This window comes from Tachyglossus aculeatus, chromosome 21, assembly GCF_015852505.1.
Source record: "Tachyglossus aculeatus isolate mTacAcu1 chromosome 21, mTacAcu1.pri, whole genome shotgun sequence".
NCBI classification, from domain to species: domain Eukaryota; kingdom Metazoa; phylum Chordata; class Mammalia; order Monotremata; family Tachyglossidae; genus Tachyglossus; species Tachyglossus aculeatus.
In genome coordinates, this window is record NC_052086.1 from 15,050,245 (window position 1) to 15,072,603 (window position 22,359).

Below are 22,359 nucleotides of genomic sequence, written 5' to 3' on the forward strand. Positions count from 1 at the left end.
GGCCAGGGTGTGTCTGGTTACAGCAGAGCACTGTACTAAATGCTTGGGAGAGTACAATGTAACAGTATATTCCCTGCCCACAGTGACCTTACAGTCTAGAGGGCACAACGGGGAGACTGGCCACAAACTCCTACAGACTCCTCCTGTCCTGGTTTCTGCTATGCAAGGAGCTCAGACAGTGGGCAGGATGTAACTTGCATTGGAAAAAATATGTATTGGCCCATTATACCATGATTATAAAGGATTTAGATTTTTTTTAATTTGAAAAATTACCACCCCCAGAAATTTTCCCGGAAGGCCCATTGGTGGGGGCGGGGGTGCGGCCGATGTGGGGGAAGGGGAAGTAGGAGCTGAAGAGGAAGTGGGACTGGTATAATAATGATGGTATTTGTTAAGCGCTTACTATGTGCAAAGCACTGTTCTAAACGCTGGGCACTGTTCTAAGCGCTAGATGAGGATGAGGATGATAGTGTCTGTCTCTGCAGGAGCTGAGAGGGAGGTCCTGAAGGTGACCCAGCGTGGCTCAGTGGAAAGAGCCCGGGCTTTGGAGTCAGAGGTCATGGGTTCGAATCCCTGCTCCGCCAATTGTCAGCTGTGTGACTTTGGGCAAGTCACTTAACTTCTCTGTGCCTCAGTTACCTCATCTGTAAAATGGGGATTAAGGTTGTGAGCCCCCTGTGGGACAACCTGATCACCTTGCAACCTCCCCACCACTTAGAATAGTGCTTTGCATGTAGTAAGCGCTTAATAAATGCTGTTATTATTATAAAGAGTTGGAGCCCCTGCCAGTAGAGGTCCAGAAATGGGCCCACCTGAGTCACCCTGGCCACGGGGTACAGCCCACAGAGGGAACCACTTAGGGAGCAATAGTGAGAGGTGGGAACTGGGGCTGGATGAAGAGAGCAAGAAAGGGGCAGAGGTGGCTGTGAAGGGGAAGGAAGAGTCAGCCAGGGACAGGGCCAGAGCCGGGACACAGATAGGAAGGGGCTGTCGGTGTGGGAATTAGAGGTGGCCTGGGAATCTGAGCAGCAGAGTCGAGTTAGACCCGTAAGCGGACACGCTGTGTAAGAGCAGGTTTATCAGTCAGTCAATCGATCTTACTTATTGAGTGCTTACTGTGTGCAGAGAACTATACTAAGTGCTTGGAGAATACAATAACAATTTTTTTTTACCTATTTATTTATTTATTTATTTTATTTTATTTGTACATATCTATTCTATTTATTTTATTTTGTTTTTATTTTATTTTTATTTTCGTATTTATATTTTATTTTTATATTTATATTTATTTTATTTATTTTATTTTGTCTCCCCCTTTTAGACTGTGAGCCCACTGTTGGGTAGGGACTGTCTCTATATGTTGCCAATTTGTACTTCCCAAGCGCTTAGTACAGTGCTCTGCACATAGTAAGCACTCAATAAATACGATTGATGATGATGATGATGACAATACACAGACATGTTCTCTGCCCACAAGGAGCTCACAGTCTAAAACATCAAATAAATTAATAGAATATAGATCTACACATAAGTGGGGTGGGGCAGGGATTACTGCCAGCACACTGAGCAGGAGGGCCACCAGAACAGTACCCGGAGAGGAGAAGAAATGGGAAGGAAGGTATTCCAGAGACAAGAGAATGTGAAAGTTCTTATTACGTTTGTATTTTATTCTTCATCATCTGCCTTCCCTCCCCTACTTAGAGTGTTGGCTTCTTGTGGGCCAGGAAATGTTTTAAGTATTGCAGTGTTAAGTAAAGTGCTTTTCACATTGCAAGTGTTCAACAAAAGTTACTACAGATATTCATTCAATTGTATTTATTGAGTGCTTACTGTGTGCAGAGCACTGTACTAAACATTATCTGTATTGTACAGTACTAGTACAGATAGTACTATCTGTATTGTATTATCAATACAGAGCAGGGTGGTCTCCATGAAGGACACTCTGAATAGCCCCATTTTGGTTGTGGAGGGGCCAGGGGAAGTCTCTGGTGAGGGCGGAGTGGCTGTGAGAGGAGGAAGGGGGTGGTCAGGTTTCTAGGAGTTGGGGAAGAGGCTATTTTCACACTCTTCTGAAGTTTGCTTTCGCTCCTGCCCCCAGCTTTAACTAGTCAGACTTCCCTCCCTGGCTACTGGTCACCAGTCCGGTCCATTTCTTGTTCCACTGTTATACACCTTCAGGTCCTGGCCCAGCGGCTCTCCTTCCAAAGCCCTGGACCTCGAGTATCCTCAGGTGGTCCCAGCATGGACACCGGGGTACTACTCCTGTTGACAGGTGAGTGAGGATGCAGAAAAGCTGGGGGGTGGGCTGGAGAGGCATTCAGGAGTGAGGGTGGGAGCTGGGGAGGAGGCAGGACTGTAAGCTTGTTGTGGGCAGGGAATGGGTCTGCTTATTGTTATATTGTACTCTCCTAAGCCCTTACTACAGTGCTCTGCACACAGTAAGTGCTCAGTAAATACGACTGAATGAATGAATGAAGGACAGTCAACTGAGCTCTGGAGTGGGGCTTGGAAAGGCCTTTCAAGGACCGGGATGGCTGGAGTATGTGATGAGAGGAAGCAGGGTTGGGAGCAGGATACCTGGATTTGGGAAAAGGAAAGGTTCTGGTAGGTTTGGAAGGAGCAGTGAGAAGAGTTGGATCATCTGGGAGGAGGCGGGATTTCAGGATTTGGGGCAGCTGAATTCCAGGTGTCCTCTCACCTGCCCCTGAGCGTCCCGTTGAGCCCCTTGTTGTTGAGATGGGATGAGGAGGGAGGGGGCAAAGCTGGGAGGGAAGACACTCAATTAACTGGTAGGAGTTGGGAACTTCCTCTCTCAGCTAATATCTGGGTGAAGTAGGATATTTGTGTCTGTGGTGGGGACGGAGAGAGTTCCAAGGGGAAACCAGGGCTGGAAAACCAGTGTCGGGTGACATAGAGGGGGTTGGGAGCAGGACGTCTGGGCTCTGGGGATTGAGTGGTCCCTGACAGAAAGAGCCATGGACAGGGCAGTCACAGCTGCTCTCCCTCCTCCGTCCTTTCCAGGCCTGGCCTCTTGCTGTGGATTCAACCTGGAAACGGAAAACCCTACAATTTTCCAGATGGGTGGAGCTGGGTTTGGCCAGAGCGTGGTTCAGTTCCAGAGTTCCCAGTAAGGTTCTGGGCCCACCTGTCCTGGGGAGACCCCCTTCCTTGAGTATTCCCTCCTCTCCTCACCTCAATCCTTCCCTCTTTCTCCCTCCCATGCGTCCCAGATCTCTGCTGTCTGCTTTGCTCTCAAGTCTATGGAAACCCCGTGGGCTCAGTAGCCCCTAACGACAATGAGGTTCTGAATTGCCATAGGAGCCTCCCAGTGATGGTGCCCCTGTGGTTTTCCTGACTGGACTCCCCTCTCTCAGCCACTCATAAGCCCGGCCTGAGCCTGGCCTTGACCGGCCCAGCTCAGAACGTGTCCTGCCCAAAGGCCACCAACTGGCTCTTCTCTGGCCGGCTCCCTCCCGGAGGTGGGGTACTGACTGGGTTGTGCAAACAGGCCCAGCAGGCAGCCAGGCTGACTCTCCACCATAGTCAGAAAAGGCACCCTGCACTGCCCCCGCCCTGGGGGTTGAGATGGCATGAAGGGTAAAGAACTGGAGCTCTGCCCAGTCCAGGCCCAGGCCTGGTGTTCGGATGGCCTCTGGCCCCAGATTGTGGGTCACAGATGTGCTGGAGAGAGAATCAACCGGTCAGAACCAGTCAAGGCTGCTGGTTGTCCTGCTCCACCAGGGATGGGGGCATTGAGGATGATTCCCGCCCAACTCCTCATACTGTTGGAGAGGGTTGTGGAAGCACTGCGCACGACAGCTCGCTCTGTCTTGCTTTTGGATTGCAATTCCACCTTCCCAGCCCTCCTGGTAGTCTCTCCCTCCCACTCGGCCCCCTGCCATGGGAAGGTTCCTCACCCCTGTGTTTTCCCATCTGTGTTTTCCCAGGTTGGTGGTCTCAGACCCTCTGGAGAGGGAATCAGAGGCGACCACGGGACGACTATATAAGTGTGAATACGGCACCAGGCACTGTGCTCCCATCCCCCTGCAGAGTGAGCACCGCAGCCCCCCCTCCCTTTCCCAGCTCCCTGACTCCCCGTCTCTGAGACCCCATCCCTGAGAAAGTCAGTTCCTCTTCTCTGGACTGGCTTAGGGCCCCCGGCCTCTCCCGGCCCTGGAGCAGCTTCCGCTCCAACCTTTTACTCTCCTTCCATTCATTCAATCATTCAATCATATTTATTGAGCGCTTACTGTGTGCAGAGCACTGTACTAAGCACTTGGGAAGTCCAAGTTGGCAACATATAGAGACGGTCCCTACCCAACAGCAGGCTCACAGCCTAGAAGAGGGAGACAGACAACAAAACAAAACATATTAGGAATCCCGCCACCTGCTCCCAGCCCTCTGTCACTGACCCTGCTCTTCGCCCAGAGTTTATGTCTCCGAACCCCATCCTGCCTCTCCCCATTCTGGAGCCTAGATCTGCTGTGTGTCCCGGGCAGGCCCTCCGTCCCCCGCTGTGTGTGTGTGTGACCCCCTTGTGTGTCTCCCCCAGTCCCCGAAGAGGCGGTGAACATGTCCCTGGGTCTCTCCCTGGCTGTTGGTTCCAGCCCTTCCCAGCTCCTGGTCAGTTCGTGGGAACCGTTGGGTGGCCGGGGTTGTGGGGTGAGGGAAAGAACCTGGTTTCCGGGGTGGGGAGTGGCTGGGGCCTGGCTGGGGTTTGTGGACAGGATTGACAGATCTTATGGAAAGGTTTTTCCTGATTGGCCTTGCTCTCCCAGGCCTGTGGGCCCACGGTGCACCGAGCCTGCGGGGAGAACATGTATCTGAATGGTTTCTGCTTCTTGCTGGGGGCAGACCTGCATTCGAACTGGAGGCAGATCCCACCGGCCCTGCAGGGTGAGTCTCCGAGGCCCAGGGACACTGACAGGGATGAATCCGATGGGCCCACAGGGCCCTGGGCTGTACACAGATTGCAGAGAGATCTCCGTCCTGCCTGGGAGGAGCTTCAGTTCTAAAAGCCCCAAGTCCCCAGAGACACAGAGGGAGGCAGGGAATGAGTGGAGAGGGATGGTGGGGGGGATGCTTGTGTACTGGTGGGAGGTTCTGCTAGTGGGAGCCCTATTTTTGGGGAGAGAAGGAGGGGAGAAGGAAGTTCCAGCAAGAAAAAGGCTGGGAGGAGTGTTAGGGGTAGCTAGCAGTTTCTGATGTTGTCCAGGGCTCTGAGTTCCAGTGGGGTTTGGAAGCCGGATGGCGCGAGGTTTGGGAGAATCCTGGACTGTGGCAGAGAAATGAAGGCGACAGTGCCTGACTTTTGGATGGGGAGGAGATGCGGGTGTTCTGAGAGGAAGGCAGTCTGGGTTAGGATAGCACAGGAAGGGAAGATATTTACGTGTGTGGATGTAGCCAATGGACTCAGTTCTCTAGAGCCAAGGGACCACTCCAAGGACCACTGCTCAAATCTCTCTCTACACTTGCTCTTTCTCAGACTGCCCAAAGCAAGAGAGCGACATTGCTTTCCTCATCGATGGCTCTGGCAGTATTAACCACAGGGATTTTGAAAAGATGAAGCAATTTGTCCGTGCAGTGATGGACCGATTCCAGGGAACCAGCACGCTGGTGAGGGCCAGGGCCAGGAGCCTGGGGCCATTGGGGGGTGGGGGTGAAGCTTGGAGAATGGGAATAAAAGGGGCTGTGGCTGGAGGAAGCGTGTTATTCCGAGGGCTGGGCGGGGGGGACCAGGGCCCCAACCCTGGAATGATGGCAGACATTTTTGTCTCCCCCCAGTTTGCCTTGATGCAGTTCTCCAGCTCGTTCGAGACACATTTCGCCTTCAGTGATTTTAAGAACAATCCGAACCCAAAAGACCTGGTCGACCGAATTTCTCAGCTGGGTGGTCTCACATTCACTGCCTCTGGCATCAAGAAAGTGGTGTATGTTTCCTCCTCTGTGGGTATTGCTGCCTCAGGGAATTCTGGGTCTGTGGTTCCCTTGCTCTCTGTATCATTCATTTGTTCAATGGTATTTATTGAGCGCTTACTGTGTGCAGAGCACTGCACTAAGCACTTGGGAAGTACAAGTCGGCAACATATAGAGATGGTCCCTACCCAATAATGGGCTCACAGTCTAGAAGGGGGAGATAGACAACAGAACAAAACATGTAGACAGGTGTCAAAATTGTCAGAACAAATAGAATTAAAGCTTATATGCACATCATTAACAAAATAAATAGAATAGTAAATATGTACAAGTAAAATAAATAGAACAATAAATCTGTACAAATACATATACAAGTGCTGTGGGGAGGGGAAGGACTAGGGCGGGGGGGGTGGGGAGGAGGAGAGGAAAAAAGGGGATCAGTCTGGGAAGGCCTTCTGGAGGAGGTGAGCTCTCAGTAGGGCTTTGAAGGGAGGAAGAGAGCTAGCTTGCCTTGTCTGTCCCCAAAGCTCCTCTGGTGTGGGTTGTGACAATAGGCTTCTGCTTGGGTCCAGAACAGAGACTGACGGGAAGAAGTGAGGGACTGGCAGGTGGGGGCCCAGCTCCAGGGGATCCCCAGCTTCTCTGCCCATCCCAGCTCTCCCCATCTTCTTGGATTAAGACCTCTTTTCCCCAGCTCGCTCTTCTTTCTTTATCATCTCTGCATTCAGATTTGTGACCTTTGGGCATTGGATATTCACTGCACCCCTCAACCCCAATGCACTTATGTATATATCATTAAATTAAATATTATAAGTTATTTATTTCTATTAATGTCTGTCTCCACATCTAGACTGTAAGACCATTATGGGCAGGGAATGTGTTTGCTAATTCTGTGTTGTACTCTCCTAAGTGATTAGTTCAGTTCTCTGTACATAGTAAGCACTTGGTAAATATCACTGATTCATCCTTCCTATTACGGGACCAAATTACGGTCTTTCAACCTTCTCAGTCCAGAAAAGATGCTCTGAGGATGCAGGCATGTAGTAGTGGTATAGTAGTAGTAATTGTGATAGTGGAGGTGATAGTAGAAGTTAAAGCATTTATTGAGTGCCGGCTAGGTGTTAAGCACTGTGCTGAACTCTAGGCACTAGGAACCTATGCATGAGGTAAATAGCACAATGTTGGCTGGGTTTTGGGGTCTTACCTGCAGATGCCTTTCCCCACAAGGGTGATCCCCAGCTCAGTGCTGGATCCATCTGTCCCCAGGTCCACCCCAGAACCAGCTGGGAGTCTGGCCTGGGGTTCATCACTGGCTGCTGACCAGGGGTCTGAACTGGCCCAAAATGAGGTACGGGTAGCCGGTCAACATCCCGGCATCAGACCACAACATGTCCGGCTCGGCCAGCCTGGGCAAAGGCCTGCAAAGCCCGTGGGAGCAGGTGCTGAGGACTGGCGAGGTCCAGCACGGATCTCTCCCTGATCTCTGGTCCCTGATGCAGGCAGCTAACCCCAGAGACTCTCTCGCTTCCACCCCAACAGGGAAAAGCTATTCAACCCCTTATCGGGAGCCCGGGAAGATGCCAACAAGATCCTCATCGTCATCACAGATGGAGAGAAATATGGAGATTCCCTGAAATACAATCAGGCCATTTCACTGGCTGAAGCTAAGGGGATCATCCGCTATGCAATTGGGGTATGGGGTTTCCCAGACTTGAGACCGTTTCCCTGCTCCCCCAGCCCCCAGATCTGAGAACCACCTACTCCTCCCTCGCTGCTTCCCCCAACCCTCACTACCCCAGATATGAGAGCCTTCTCCTTCTCTCTTCTTGCTGTTCCTCACTCCTACCCTCCTCTGATCTAAAAGCCTTCTCTCTCTCTCTGCTTCCCTTCAGACCCAGCCTTAGAGCTTTCTCCTCTTCACACCCTGCTCCTCCCCACCGACCTAAGAGTCATCTTTTCCTCCTCCCTTCCTACTTCCCAACGACCCCTTTCTCAATCCCACCCCTCAGGACCTGAAAGCCTATTTAATATTTAATTTGATTGATTAAAGCCTCCTTTGCCACTGTTCCTCCCTTACAACTTCTGGGTCACCTCCTTTTCCAGAATTACTGTCTCCTGCCACATCTGAGAGAGTCTTCTTTGGGACTTCCCCCTCCCCTCCGGCCCTAACCCCACTGTCCCCTATGGACAGATGGGTGCTGCTTTTAGAGTCAGTGTGGCTAAGAAGGAGCTGGGCAGCAAGCATCCAAGCCAGCCTGGGGAGAGAGCCTTCTCCCTTGAGGCCTCTGTCCCCACCGTGTTGTTGGCAGGTGGGAGATGCCTTTGATTTCAGTTCAAAGGAGGAGGAACTGATCACCATTGCATCCAGCCCAGCCCAAGACCACGTGTTCCGGGTTGATAACTTCGGGGCCCTGGATAACATCCAGCAGCAGCTGCAGGACAAAATCTTTGCCATCGAAGGTATACTTGGCAACCCTAAGTACTGGAGTAGATAAAATATAATCAGGTTGGACACAGCCCCTCGCTCATGGCACAGTCTAAGGAGAAGGGAGAACACATATTTAATCACCATTTTAATCACCCCCAGCCTCAGGGGGTCCAGTGCCCACTGCCCCTCACTGCCCCTCTGCCCCATCCCACCCATGATCTCTCAAGGACCCAGCCGTCCTGCTCCCTGCCCTCACTGTGCCAAACATCAGTCCCAGGTGAGCAGATGGGTGCGCAGGGCCTTGCCCCGGGGGACTATACCAAGGTGATCAGAGAGCGTGCTTCTCAGTCCTTTTTGCTGCCTCCTCCAGGCAGTTGCTCCACTGTGTGGATTGAGGGTCTGCTTGGGACAGTGTCCTGTCAGAAAGTCCAGCATAGCAGAGCTTACAGGAAAGAACTGGGGCCTGGGAGTGGGGGGACCTGGGTTTTAACCTAGGCTCTGTCAACTTGTACTTCCCAAGTGCTTAGTACAGTGCTCTGCACACAGTAAGCACTCAATAAATACGATTGAATGAATGAATGAATGCGTGATGTTTGACCTTGGACAAGTCGCTAATTTGTGTATCGGGTCCTCTTCTGAAAAATGGTGATTAAATACGTGTTCTCCCTTCTCCTTAGACTGTGCCATGAGTGACGGGCTGTGTCCAACCTGATTATATTTTATCTACTCCAGTACTTAGGATAGAGCTTGACACATTGAGGCCTTTAAGGAATTTGGCAGTTATTATTATTATTATTGAGACAGCAGAGGCCCCAGCCAGGCCCAGGATGGTCTATGATGGTGGGTCATGGGGCCAGAGCCCGAACTCTGGGCCTGTGGCTGTGGGGAGCAGGGGCAGAGACTCCACTGCGGTCTGGCTGCTGGGTCCTGGGAAATGGAGCTGGCATCAACTCCTGCTGCTCCCCAAGGCCGGTCCCGGCCCCTCCACCAAGCTCAACACCTCCCCCAGGCCCAGTCCCTTACCCAAGGTCAGTCCCCTCCTTCAGGCATGGGGAGAAAGAGGCTTCCACTGTTCTCCTGGTGGCTAGAGAGGACGTTTCCCTGTGTACTGGACCATTCATTCATTCAATCTTATTTATTGAGCACTTACTGGGTGCAGAGCACTGTACTAAGCACTTGGGAAGTACAAGTTGGCAACATATAGAGACGGTCCCTACCCAACAATGGGCTCACAATCTAGAAGGGGAAGACAGACAACAAAACAAAACATGTGGACAGGTGTCAAGTCATCAGAACAAACAGAATTAGAGCTAAATGCACATCATTAATAAAATAAATAGAATAGTAAATATGTACAAGTAAAATAAATGGAGTAATAAATCTGTACAAATATATATACAAGTGCTGTGGGGAGGCGAAGGAGGTAGGGTGGGGGGGATGTGGAGGAGGAGAGTTAAAAGGGGGCTCAGTCTGGGAACAGAGAAACACCAGCCCATCCACCGCACCTGCCAGAACCAAGGGTCCTCTTCTCCCCAGGAACCCAGATGGGGAGCAGTAGCTCTTTCCGGCACGAGATGTCTCAGGAGGGCTTCAGCGCTCTGCTAACTCCTGTGAGTGGATCCCCCCTAGGGCAGGCTGTATGTGGTGGGGTGGAGGGGTGGGCAGAAGCAGGGGAGGGTGAAGGGACCCCGCCTGGTCTGCGGGTGGTCCGGCAGGGCCCTGGCTCTCTCCCTGGGGAGGGCAGAGGTTGGAGCAAGTCAGTTGGACTGTCCCTGGAGCGTCAGGGTCAGGGGACACTCTTCAGTAGTCCCTCCCCCTGCAGTACTGACATTTGTTTTCCCCAGGATGGGCCGGTCCTGGGAGCCGTGGGAAGCTTTGACTGGTCTGGGGGAGTCTCCCTGTACCCCCCAAAGGAGGGCTCCACCTTCATCAACGTCTCCCAGAAGAGCGGGGACATGAATGATGCTTACCTGGGTGAGAAGAGCCCCAGGGGGCTGGGCTACCTGGGTTACCTTGTCCCGGAGAGTGGGGGCTGGGAGAAATCTTGGCCCCTGTGAGAAGACGGAGCCACATGGGAGGAGGCTCCCAAACCAGTCAAAGCCACGTGCCAGCGGCGTTCGTCCCTTCAGGTTACTCCATTGATGTGGCTACTCAGCAGGGGATTCAGGGCCTGGTTTTGGGGGCCCCCCGGTACCAACACACGGGGAAGGTTGTGATGTTCAGGAAGATCGCAAGGAGCTGGAAACAGTGGGCCCAGGTCACGGGGGCACAGGTGAGTGATGGCGAGGGAGTGGGTGGGGATGAATGGAGTGAGGACACTCTGGTCCAGCCAGTCCAGGTCTCTCCCAGAAACACCCCCCACCACTAGACCCCAAATGATCTTTTCCCTGTCCCCGGATCTTCCCCTGCAGCTGGGCGGCCTCCCCCGGAGCGCTGTTTCTGTCCCCACTGGTGACAGCACTGGCACCTCAATCCGTGGATGTCCCAGGCTCCTCCTTTCTGGGCTGAGAGAAGTCCCAGTGCAGACAACAGACTCCCTGGGCCCAGGGCTCTGCCCAGACAACGCTGGGAGCAGCCACAGCCCTGGATGAAGCACCCTTTGAGCCAGCCTCCATCCCCCACAGATTGGCTCCTATTTTGGGGCGACTGTCTGCGCCGTGGATGTTGACAGAGATAGCAGCACAGACCTGGTCCTCATCGGAGCTCCCCATCATTATGAGCAGAATGCAGGGGGGCTCGTGTCAGTCTGCCCTGTGCTCCTGCGGGTGAGTGGCTTGGGTGGCCAGGATGCCAGGGTCCTGGGGTAGGAGAGACCCCAGGCCTGGAGACACTGTGGGTTCCATCTTGCAGAGGGTGGATTGGTGGTGCGAGTCCATCCTCCGGGGGCAGCCGGGGCAGCCTCTGGCCCGTTTTGGGGCGGCCCTGGCCGTGCTGGGGGACACGAATGGGGACGGGCTGGCGGACGTGGCGGTGGGGGCGCCTGGTGAGGAGGAGAACCGGGGAGCTGTCTACCTGTTTCACGGCATGGCGTCGGCCCAGATCAACCCCACCTACAGCCAGGTGAGCCCTAACCCCTCTGGCCCTCCCCTGCTCCTGGGATTTGCCCACTGGGTCTCCCTCTCGGCCCATTCCTCTCCCCTCAGCTCCTCCCCCTCCCCTCTCTCCCTGACCTCTCTCATCCTTCCCCCTTCCACCTCTCCATGCGTCTCCCCTAGAGGATTGGGGGCTCCCAGCTTTCCCCGAGTCTCCGGTACTTCGGACAGGCCCTGAGCGGGGGGCAGGACCTCACCCAGGACGGACTGGTGGACGTGGCCGTGGGCGCCCGGGGCCAGGCACTGCTGCTCAGGTGAGCACAATTTATTCGATTCATTTAATCGTATTTATTGAGCACTTACTGTGTGCAAAGCAATGTACTTTGGGAGCATACAGTACAACAATAAACAGACACATTCCCTGCGCACTATGAGCTAACAGTCTAGAGTGGGGAAAACAGACATTAACATAAAATAAATAAATTACAGATACGTCATTAGTGCTGTGGGGCTGGGAGGTGGGGAGGAACAAAGGGAGCAAGTCAGGGTGACTTTGGTTGTCCCAAACGATTCTGAGAAATCCGGGATCTCGTGGACTGTGACCTACACCTCACCGACCTGGCGGATCTGGGAACTCTGCACTTCTCCTGGGCTCTTTCTGGGGCCTCTAGGTCCCGGCCGGTGCTGAGAGTCGACGTTTCCCTGCAATTTGTGCCCCCGGAGCTGGCACGGGCTGTGTTTGACTGTGGAGAGCAGACAGTCCCCCGCCGGGAAGCCGGGGAGGCGAGAGTCTGTCTCACCGTTCACAAGACCTCGCGGGACAGGCTGGGTGAGTCTTGTCACCGGAGCTGGGGCTGCCAATTTCGGGGACCGTGTTTTTCCCCAGAGGCCCTGGGGCCCGCCACAGGATTTCCAGGCTCATCCAGACCTGGAATACAGAATCCTCCTCTGTCCTCATGGCCCTGGAGAGACCTCAGCACTAGGCCCAGACATCTCTGTCCCCACCCTGCCCTTATTCCCTTTGAACCTTTCGCTCTCACCTGATCAAGGTAACATTCAGAGTTCCGTAACCTATGATCTGGCCCTGGATCCTGGACGCCTGAATCCCCGTGCTGTCTTCGATCAGACAAAGAACCGGACCCTGAGGGCACAGCAAACAGTGGGCCTGGGGGTGACCTGTGTGCCTGTGAAGATGCTGCTACCGGTGGGCTGGGGCAGGATGCTTGGGGACCATGGAAGGGGCAGAGGTGGGATTTTTGGGGGACAGTCAGTCATTCACAAATTTATTGAGTGTTTACTGTTTGCAGAGCATTGTACTAAGTGCTTGGGAGAGGACAATATAACAGGCACATTCCCTGCCCACAACAAGCTTACAGTCTAGAGGGTTGGGATCTCTGTGGGGGGCGTCTGTGATCATCCCCAGAGAGCAGGGCTCCAGGCCACTTCAGGTCCCAGTACCGGCCCTGTTCATGGCAGAAACTCAAGACCCAGTCTTTCCCTGGCCCAGTGCATCTGGCCGGACCCAGGACTCAGGCGTCCGGAACACATGGGGGGCCTCCAGCCCACCTTGGCCCTCTGTGTCCAGATCTGTCTGGCTGAGCTCAAGACTGACCTGTTTGGTCTGGGGCAGAACTGGACCTGAAGGTTGCCAGGCTACTAATGGAGGCAGAAGCAGGGAAAGATGCTGAGGTGGGGAAAGCCCAAGTATTTGGGCTCTGGGGGTCTGTCACAAGGAGGAAGGCCCACGGGTCCTGAGACCAAGTGTTCCCCAGGAGTGTGTGGAAGAGTCAGTGACCCCAATCATCCTGCGCCTTAACTTCTCCCTGCTGGGCCAGCCCATCCCCTCATCTGGTTGGCTCCGCCCCATGCTGGCCGCAGATTCCCAGGACCTGTTCACCGCTTCCGTGAGTCCGGGGAGGGGCTGGGGCCTTGACGCCGAGGGGTTAGGGTGGCACCTGGGGTGGGGCTGGGACTGGGGCAGGAAGCGTCACTCGGGCCTGGTGCTCAGGCTCCTTCCCTTCTCCCACAGCTCCTGTTTGAGAAAAACTGTGGCACCGACAGTATCTGCCAGGATAACCTCAGTGTTACCTTCAGCTTCTCCAGGTGACACCCTCATCTAGCTTCCCACCAAGGACTGGCAGGGAACATCAGGCCAGCCCAGAGCCCCACGGGGCTGGTCTCTTTCCAGCCAGTTGTAGCCCAGGCCGGCTCAGCTCAGTCCCATGGCCCAGGACCAGATGAGGTTGTATCTGCCTGAGCCAGACTCTCTCTCACATCCATAGAGAACCAGAGGCCCCAGCCCCTTCCTTCCCCCTCCCCAGGAAATGATGGCTCCCCATCCTCCACCCCAGGCAACCAGGCCCCCATCTTCCACTGCGGGAGCTCCCAACCCCATCCTCTCTCCCACATAGCCAACAAAGCCTGGTGGTGGGGACGTCTCCAGATCTGAACATCACCGTGACCGTGCGCAACGAGGGCGAGGACTCGTATGGAACGCTAGTCACCTTCTCCTACCCCCCAGGGCTGTCCCACCGCCGGGTCTCTGTGCTCCAGGTGAGTCAGACTGCTCTGTGGGGCGCTGGGCCTGGGGTCTCGCCGTGACCCTCACTCACCCCCTCTGCTCGGCCCTCCCAGAACCCCCGACAGCCACGGGCCCTGCGTCTCACCTGCGAGTCCACGCGACTGAGGAGCAGCAGCTGCAGCATCAGCCATCCCATCTTCCGGGAGGGAACCGAGGTCAGCAGCGCCGCCCTCACAACTGTGTCCTCGGGCCTGTCCCTGCCCATCCCTCCCCTCCACATCCTCCCTTCCGAGCCCTCCGGTCCGGTCCCCATGGCTCCTTCTCTCCCTCCTCCTCCTCTTCATTTCTCTCTCCTCTCCCACCAGGCCAACTTCCTGGTCACCTTCGACGTCCCACCCACGGCCGACTTTGGTAGCACTCTGCTCCTCAGTGCCAATGCCACCAGGTGAGCGGCTGTCAGAGGCAGAGGCCAGGTTCCCATCAGTTACTGCTCCTTCTCCGCAGTCTCCTTGTCCTTCCCCCTGCGCCCAAGCCCTGCCCCCAGCACCCTCCCCAGACAGCTCTCCCCGTCTCTCCCCGCAGTGACAACAACAACCCCAAGATGAGCAACGCCTTCTTCCAGCAACGGCTGCCGGTCAAATATGGGGTCAATGTGGTCATCAGCAGGTGCTCTCCCCCGTCCCCTTCTGGGCCCCCTGTCAGTTCTCCCATGCCTGCCCCGGGGCTGCCTCTCTGGGTGGATAAACCGACACCCAACTGTGGGTGTGACAGCATGGGACTGCATGGGACCCTGCTTGGTGTGGGCGAACGTATACGACTGGGCGTGCGAAGGTGTGAATGACGGTACATGGGTAGGCTTGATTATGTTTGTGGATGTGAGGGCGTGAATATAGGTAGGTGTGTGTGTCTGTTTGTACGTGTATATTCACGTTCTCTGACTGCTCTGCTCGCCCTGTGTCTCTAATGTGGCCCCCTCTCACATTTGACTCTCTAAGATGGTCCCTTTGGCTTTCATTCATTCATTCATTCATTCAATTGTATTTATTGAGCGCTTACTGTGTGCAGAGCACTGGACTAAGCACTTGGGAAGTACAAGTTGGCAACGTATTGAGACAGTCCCTACCCAACAACAGGCTCACAGTCTAGAAGAGGGAGACAGACAACAAAACAAAACATGTGGACAGGTGTCAAGTCATCAGAATAAATAGAAATAAAGCTAGATGCACATCATTAACTAAATAGAATAGTCAATATGTACAAGTAAAATAAATAGAGTAATAAATCTGTACAAACATATATACAGGTGCTGTGGGCAGGGGAAGGAGGTAGGGCAGCGGGGATGGGGAGGAGGAGAGCAAAAAGGGGGCTCGGTCTGGGAAGGCCTCCTGGAGGAGGTGAGCTCTCAGTAGGGCTTTGAAGGGAGGAAGTGAGCTAGCTTGGCAGATGTGTGGAGGGAGGGCATTTCGGGCCAGGAGGAGGATGTGGGCCGGAGGTCGACGGCAGGACAGGCGCCCATCCATGGTTTCTGCTTCCCTCCCATTGCACCCTCCTGCTGCCACTCACTTCTCAATCAGTCGTATTTACTGAAAGCTTACTGTGTTCAGAGCACTGTACTAATCACTTCCTTTGGCACCAATTCTCCCCTCCATTATGCTCCCAGTTTGCCATGTTCTGGTGACTTCCCCACATCTCAATGCTGGCCGGGCCCTCCTACCTGGTGGGAGAGGGGGCCTCGTTAGTGACAGGGGGTGGGCAGAGCAGTCTGAGCCCGTGTACATAAACTTACACACAAATGCCTACATTCACACCCTCACACCCATCCACACAATCACACACAACCCTATACCGTTCACACCTTCACACCTGCACACACCTAATGGACACACTTTCACCCACACCCAGCAGGCAGGGGATGGGTCACTCACTGATCGCTCTGGTCTTCCCTCCCTTGACCCCGTAGCGGGGAGCAATCCACAAGCTACCTGAACTTCTCGGCGTCGGAGGAGAAGAGCAGCCACGCGCTGCAGCACCAATACCACGTGAGGGGCTGGATGGGGTCTGAGGGAGGAGCCGGGCTGGGGTGGGCCCCGGGGGATCAAGAGAAAGGCCCAGGGCCTCAGGACTGGGGCAGGTCCAGAGGATCGTGGGAAAGGCCCAGGACTGGGGCAGGCCCGGAGGATCACAGGAAAGGCCCAGGGCCTCAGGCCAGCAGGGAGCAGGGGGCAGGGCAGGAGGGCAGGATGCCCAGGGCCTGGAGAAGACCCCGGGGCTGCGGGGGACCCAGGGACTGGAGAAGGGAGCGGGAAAGATGAATCTCGGCCTCTCCGCGACCAGGTGAACAACCTGGGTCTTCGGAGCCTCGACATCACCGTGACCTTCTGGATCCCCGTGGAGCTGGACGGGCTGCCCGTGTGGACCAAGCCAGAGGTCATCCCCCCACAGGTACCCCCCCATCCCCAACACCTTCCATTCCCCATACCGGTCTCCAAAATCTGCATTCAGACCAGACACCCCATCTTCCGCCCCACCTGCTCCCAGATCGGATACCCAACTTCGGTACTCGGCGGCCCGGATAAAGACGGTGGAGCCCCCCAACACCCGATCCCCCTGGAGGACCAAGAATTTTCTTGTCAGATGTGCCCCTATCTCAGCTCTGCCCATGTCCCACCCTTAGACCCGCTCCCACCACCTATCCTTCTCATCATCATCAACGGTATACACTGAGCACTTACTAGTTGCAGAGCACTGTACTAAGCACTTGGGAGAGTACAGCACAACAGTTATCAAAGATGTTCCCTGCCCTCAGTGAGTTTGCCATCTATGGAGGGAGACGGACATTGATATAAATAATCTATAATATATAACTTAAAGATATGTACCTAAGTGCTGTGGGGTTGAGGATGGGGGAAAATATCAAACGCCCAAAGAGCATGGATCCAAATACGTAGACGATGCAGAAGGGGGAGGAACAGTGGGAAAGAGGGCTTAACTGGGGAAGGCTCTGTGGAGGAGATGCTGCCTTAATAATGCGTTGAAGGTGGGGAGGGGGGTGATGTGGCATATAAGGAGTGGAAAGGAGTTTCAGGTTATGGGGAGGATGTGGGAATGGGGTGGGTGGCGAGAGAGATGAGAGGGAGCCACAGTGAGTAAATTGGCATTAGAGGAGCTAAGCGTGCAGACTGGGCTGTAGTAGAACAGTGAGGTGAGGTAAGATGGGATGAGTTGATTGAGTGCTTTAAAGATGGTGGTAAAGAGGGGGATGAGCAGCCACTTGAGGTTTTTAAGGAGTGGGGAGATGTGGACTGAACCTTTTTTAAGAAAAATGAGTGGTGCAGCAGAGTGAAATATGGACTGGAGTGGGAAGAGACAGGAAGACAGGAAGTCAGCAAGGAGGTAGATGCAGAAGTCAAGGTGGGATAAGACAAGTGCTTGGATCAGCGTGGTTGCAGTTTGGATGGAGAGGAAAAGGTGGATTTTAGCAATGTTTTGAAGGTAGAACTGATGGGATTTGGGGACAGATTGTATATGTGGGTAGTAGGAGAGCAATGAGGTGAGGACAATGCCAAGATAGGGTGGATAATAGTATTGTTTAGAGTCATGAGAAAGATAGGGGGAGGACAGGGTTTGGATGGGAAGATAAGGAATTCAGTTTTGGATATGTTTAGTTTGAGGTGTCAGTGGGATATCCCGATAGAGATGTCCTGAAGGCGGGAGGAAATGTGAGATTACAGGGAAGGCGGTCCGGGCTGGAAATGTAGATTTGGGAATCGCCTGCAGATAGTTGGAGTGAATTAGTTCTCCAGTGGAGTCGGTGTAGATGGAGAATAGAAGGGAACCTAGAACGGAACCTTGAGGGACTCACACTGTCAGAAGGTGAGAGGCAGAGGAGGAACAAGGAAAAGAAACTGAGAAGTAACAGTCAGAGAGACAGGACCAAGAGAGGTCAGTATCAGTGAAGCCAAGGTTAGATAAAGTTTCAAGGAGAATGGGGTGGATCAACAGTATCAAAGGCAGCTGAGAGGTTTAAGAGGATTAGGATAGAGAAGACGACATCCGATTTGTCAAGAAGAAGGTCCATGGTCAGCTGTTTTTGTGAAGTGAAGGGGGCAGAAGCTAGATTGGAGGGGATCAAGGAGATAATTGGAGCAGAAGTGGAGACAGTGGGTGTAAGCAATTCTGTCAAGAAGTTTGGAGAGGAATGGTAGGAGGAAGAGGGGATGATAACTGGAGGGAGCCAGGGGGTCAAGGAAGAATTTTTTTTAGATTGGGGGATATGTAAACATGTTTGAAAAGCAGTGAGGAAAAAGTCCTTGGAAAGTGAACAGATGGTAATCAAGGAGGGAAGAAGAGAGGGGGCAAATTTTTTAAAAAAGGTATAAAGTGATGGGGCAGAAGCACAGATGGAGGGAGGAGATTTAAAGAGGAGGTGAGAAATCTCTTCTTGAGTTACTGCAGGGACTGCAGGGAGAGATAAAGAGGACAGAGGAGAATGGGGATTGGAGAGGAGCAGGGAAGATTGTAATCAATCAACCATGTTTATCGAGTGCTTACTATGTACAGAGAACTGTACTAAGTGCCTGGGAGAGCACAGAACAACAGAATTAGCAGACATGTTCCCTGCCCACAACAAGCTTACAGTCTAGAGGGGGAGACAGACATTAGTATGACAGGGGATAATTTTAAGGAGATCATGCCTGATGGTTTCAATTTTGTTGATGATGTAAATGGCCAGGTCATTAGGGGAAATAGATGGTGGGGGAAGGAGAACAGGGGGTTTGAGGAGAGAGTTAAATGTCTGCAACAGCTGGTGGAGGCGATCATTCATTCAATCGTATTTATTGAGTGCTTATTGTGCACAGAGCACTATACTAAGCGCTTAGGAAGTACAAGGAGGCAGTGGGTCTGGGGGTGAATTAGGAAGGAGAAGTAGTGTTGTTGGGCAGAGGAGAGGGCCAAATTGAAGCAGGTAAGAATGAATTTCAGGTGGACAAGTCAGAGAGATGTCTGGATTACTGTCAACAGTGCTCCACAGTTTTGGGCACAGGAGCGGAGGAATGGAAGTGATCCAGAGTTGAGGGTTAGTTGGTACGAGACTGGTGGAGGGACGGGGGGCAAGGGAGTTAAGTTCAGTGGAGAGGGTGGTTTTGAGGGTGTCTATTTGTCCGTCAAGAGAAGGTAGTTTGGGTACCAGCTCTCCTACATGTCTGCTGTGTGACTTTGGATAACTGCTCTGTGCCTCAGTTCCCGCATCTGTGAAATTGGGGATTAAGAGTGTGAGCCCCATGTGGGACAGGGACTGTGTTTGACCTGATTAACTTGTATCTAGCTCAATGCTTAGGAAAGTGCTTGGCACATAGTAAGCGCTTAACAAGTACCATAGTTATTTATTATTACTACTATTACAGAGACCAAATGGGATAGCATGGCTGTAGAATATTGGAGGAGGTCTAAAGAACAGTGGTCTCTGTGGGGGTACAGAACAGGTTTGTGGGGTGTGTTTATGGGAAAAAAAGAGCAGGTGAAGAAGTTGTGGTCTGACAAGAATCTCAGACTTGGTGAAAGTAGAGGTTGTAAGTGACTAGGTATTATAAGGTCAAGTGGGTGCTAAAGTTCTTGAGTGTGTGAAGTGGGGTGATGGAGTAGGAGGTCATTGGAGTAGAGGAGTGGGAGGAGGTTTATGGTGGAAGGGTTGTTGGGGACATCCACATGGATGTTGAAGTCCCCAGGGGTCAATGTAGGGATGGTCAATGGGAAAAGGAGTGCGAGACAGGGGTCAAAATGGTTCAGAAAGTTGGAGGAATGGCCTGGGAGTGAGGTTGGGAGTAGAAGATCATGACTGGGTGGTAGTGGTGGATGATATGGACTCCAAAGAAAGGGAAAGAGAGGGATGGAGGAGGTAGGATGGTGTGAAAGCGGCAGTGGGGAGCGAGAAGGAAGCTGATTTCTCTCCCTTTTCCCAGTGAGTCTAGGCAAGTGGGAGAAGATGAGGCCTCTCCTGGAGAGAGCAGCAGGGGAAGACTTTTCCCTATGCCAGACCCCTGCACTGACAGACTCTTTCCCTCCACCCAGGACTTCCCAGCGCGGTGTGTGAGTGACACAGAAAACCCCCGGGACCCTGGCTTCCGAACCCTCCTGCAGCAGAGCCCCGACCTGGTGAGGTCAGACCCCGGCTTCCCCAACGTCAGCCCCCAACTCAATCAGCCGCAGCTCCCCGTTTGGCCTCAGTGCTCCTGACTGATCCGCTCACCCAGGTAAGGGCCGGAGCAGCCCCCGACTGTGTCCCTCTGAACTCGCTCTCCCTTACCCTAGAACTGCTCCGTCGCCGTCTGCCAGGTAATCCGCTGCCCCATCGCATCCTTTCAAGTCCGAGAGGAACTCACCTTCACCCTCAAAGGCATCCTCAACTTCGGCTGGGTGGGCCAGGTAGGTGGTCGGGGGCCTCGGGCTGGGCCCGGAGGGTCAGCCACCCTCCTGTGCCTGTCATCTTGGGTTCTTCTTCCCGGGCTGCGGCCGCGGCACCTCAGGCCCGGCGACTCCAGCTCCTCTCGTCCTCTTTGGCAGACGAAGCAGAAGCGGTTGTCGGTGCTGAGTTCGGCCGCGCTGCTCTTTGACACGGGGCGGTATGCTCAGTTTCCCGGCCAGGAGGGATTCCTGACGGCCCAGGTGACTGCTGGGGAGGGGAGAGGCTGCTAGGCCGGCTGGAGGTGGGTGACAGGGGCTAGTGAGAGGCCCGGGGTCCAGCTGGGTGGAGTGGGAGTATCTGGGGTTGGGGGCTGGGGGGCAGGGAAGCCTGTCGCTGGGAAGGGCAGGTCTGGGCCTTAGGGTCGGCGGGGGGCCAGAGCCGGGACTTCTGGCTCTCTGTGATGGAGACCCTTCCCCTCTACCTGCCAGACGAAGACCGTGGTGGAGCGCTACAAGGTTTACAATCCCCTTCCCCTCATCGTGGGCAGCTCCTTGGGGGGACTGGTGCTACTGGCGCTCCTCACTGCAGGCCTGTACAAGGTGAGATCCCATCCCCGATTCCTGCCCTTTCTCTGCCCCCCTCCCCCTGCCCATGTCCCCATCTCCCAGTCTCCTCTGTCCCCTTTCCCTCTCCAAGTGTCCTCATTGGCATTATTTCTCTCCTAGATGATGTTGGTATTTTTTCAGAAGTGGCCTTTTCATTTCATTAGGGTGATTACTTAAAATTCAGAAATCACAAAAGGTTGATCAGGGAAGTTAATATAGCCTATTACAGTTCCAACCTTAACCACCATCCCCTGCCTTTCCTTGTCCTTCGCTCCCCGACTCTGTCTCCCTGTCCCCTCTCAGCTCGGATTCTTCAAACGGCAGTACAAGGACATGCTGGCTGAGGAAACTCGAGGTGCTGACCCTGCTGAGGAGACTCCCGATGTGCCCCCCATCGAGTAACCGCTACTTTCCCCTCTGGGCCTTAAGGATGGTGTTTCCCTGTTGTGTGTTTTTTTGTGGCTGCAATTGAGAACCCTGTTCTCTGTGTGTTTGGGTGTGTGCACCCAAGTCCATGGGCTGGAGAAAGGACCTTGTCCATGGGACTGTGACCTTAAACCCTCTCCCCTCACCCACACAAGGAACTGCATGTAGATCGGCAGAGAGAGCACCGAGCTGGGAGTCCCAAGGTCTGGGTCCTATTCCTTACATCACCCAACCCATTTAGCCTCCATTTTCCCCTTTGCAAAGTGGGGTTAGTGACACCACCCCTTCCTCCCCCCCACATCTCTATGGGCTGGTGCAAAGTTCTTGGGCAGAATGGCCCTGCAGAGATTCCCAGCACAGGTGGGATTATCTGCGGATGTGTCCGACCCCTTGTTGCTCCACGTGAATGTGCAAACCCTCTGGCGAGGGGTTGATGTCCGTGTGTTCCCATTCTAAGTAGGAATAAATGGAACTGAAGGGTTTTTCTTTGATGGAAGAATGACAACCCCTGAGGGGTCTGGGAGTGGTGCGGGACCTTAGGAATTGTCAGGGTTGAGGCTGAGGGGAGACCTGCTCTCACAGAAGAGGAGGGTCCCTGCGGGATGACTACATTGGTCAGGCTGGGACCCTGCATGTGGCCAGACTTCCCATCGTTCATTCATTCGATCGTATTTATTGAGCGCTTACTGTGTGCAGAGCACTGTACTAAGCGCTTGGGAAGTCCAAGTCGGCAGCAATATAGAGACGATCCCTACCCAACAATGGGCTCACAGTCTAGAAGGGGGAGACAGACAACAAAACAAAACATGTAGACAGGTGTCAAAATCGTCAGAACAAATAGAATTATAGCCAGCGGCTTCCCTCGACTCCCAGCCAGAAACGCAAGTGTGGGTTCAGGATGCATTTGAGAGTCCCACTACCTTCAGATCTCCTACCCCACCTTTAGTGGTGGCAGCCCGGTGGGACCCTCTGCCCATCCTACTGAAAGACCCCTGCTGCTTCTCCAGGGGGCAGAAAGCCCTCACCAC

At 53.8% G+C, this 22,359-nt stretch overlaps 1 protein-coding gene across 1 annotated transcript; it reads left to right on the top strand.

Moving 5' to 3' along the window:
- Positions 1–2,195: 2,195 nt before the first annotated feature.
- LOC119942582 (integrin alpha-D-like) lies at positions 2,196–21,713 on the top strand. The gene is made up of 30 exons (XM_038763426.1): positions 2,196–2,272; positions 3,022–3,127; positions 3,948–4,051; positions 4,553–4,623; positions 4,779–4,896; positions 5,486–5,616; positions 5,785–5,930; positions 7,456–7,609; positions 8,226–8,376; positions 9,881–9,954; positions 10,189–10,318; positions 10,474–10,616; positions 10,969–11,109; positions 11,195–11,404; positions 11,560–11,690; positions 12,048–12,205; positions 12,426–12,580; positions 13,149–13,280; positions 13,406–13,479; positions 13,788–13,929; positions 14,011–14,112; positions 14,263–14,342; positions 14,480–14,563; positions 15,858–15,936; positions 16,232–16,339; positions 19,967–20,050; positions 20,207–20,320; positions 20,459–20,560; positions 20,789–20,899; positions 21,209–21,713. Exons 1-30 carry the CDS (start codon positions 2,242–2,244, stop codon positions 21,305–21,307), a joined length of 3,465 nt encoding a protein of 1,154 aa, XP_038619354.1. The 5' UTR covers positions 2,196–2,241; the 3' UTR covers positions 21,308–21,713.
- Positions 21,714–22,359: the final 646 nt, after the last annotated feature.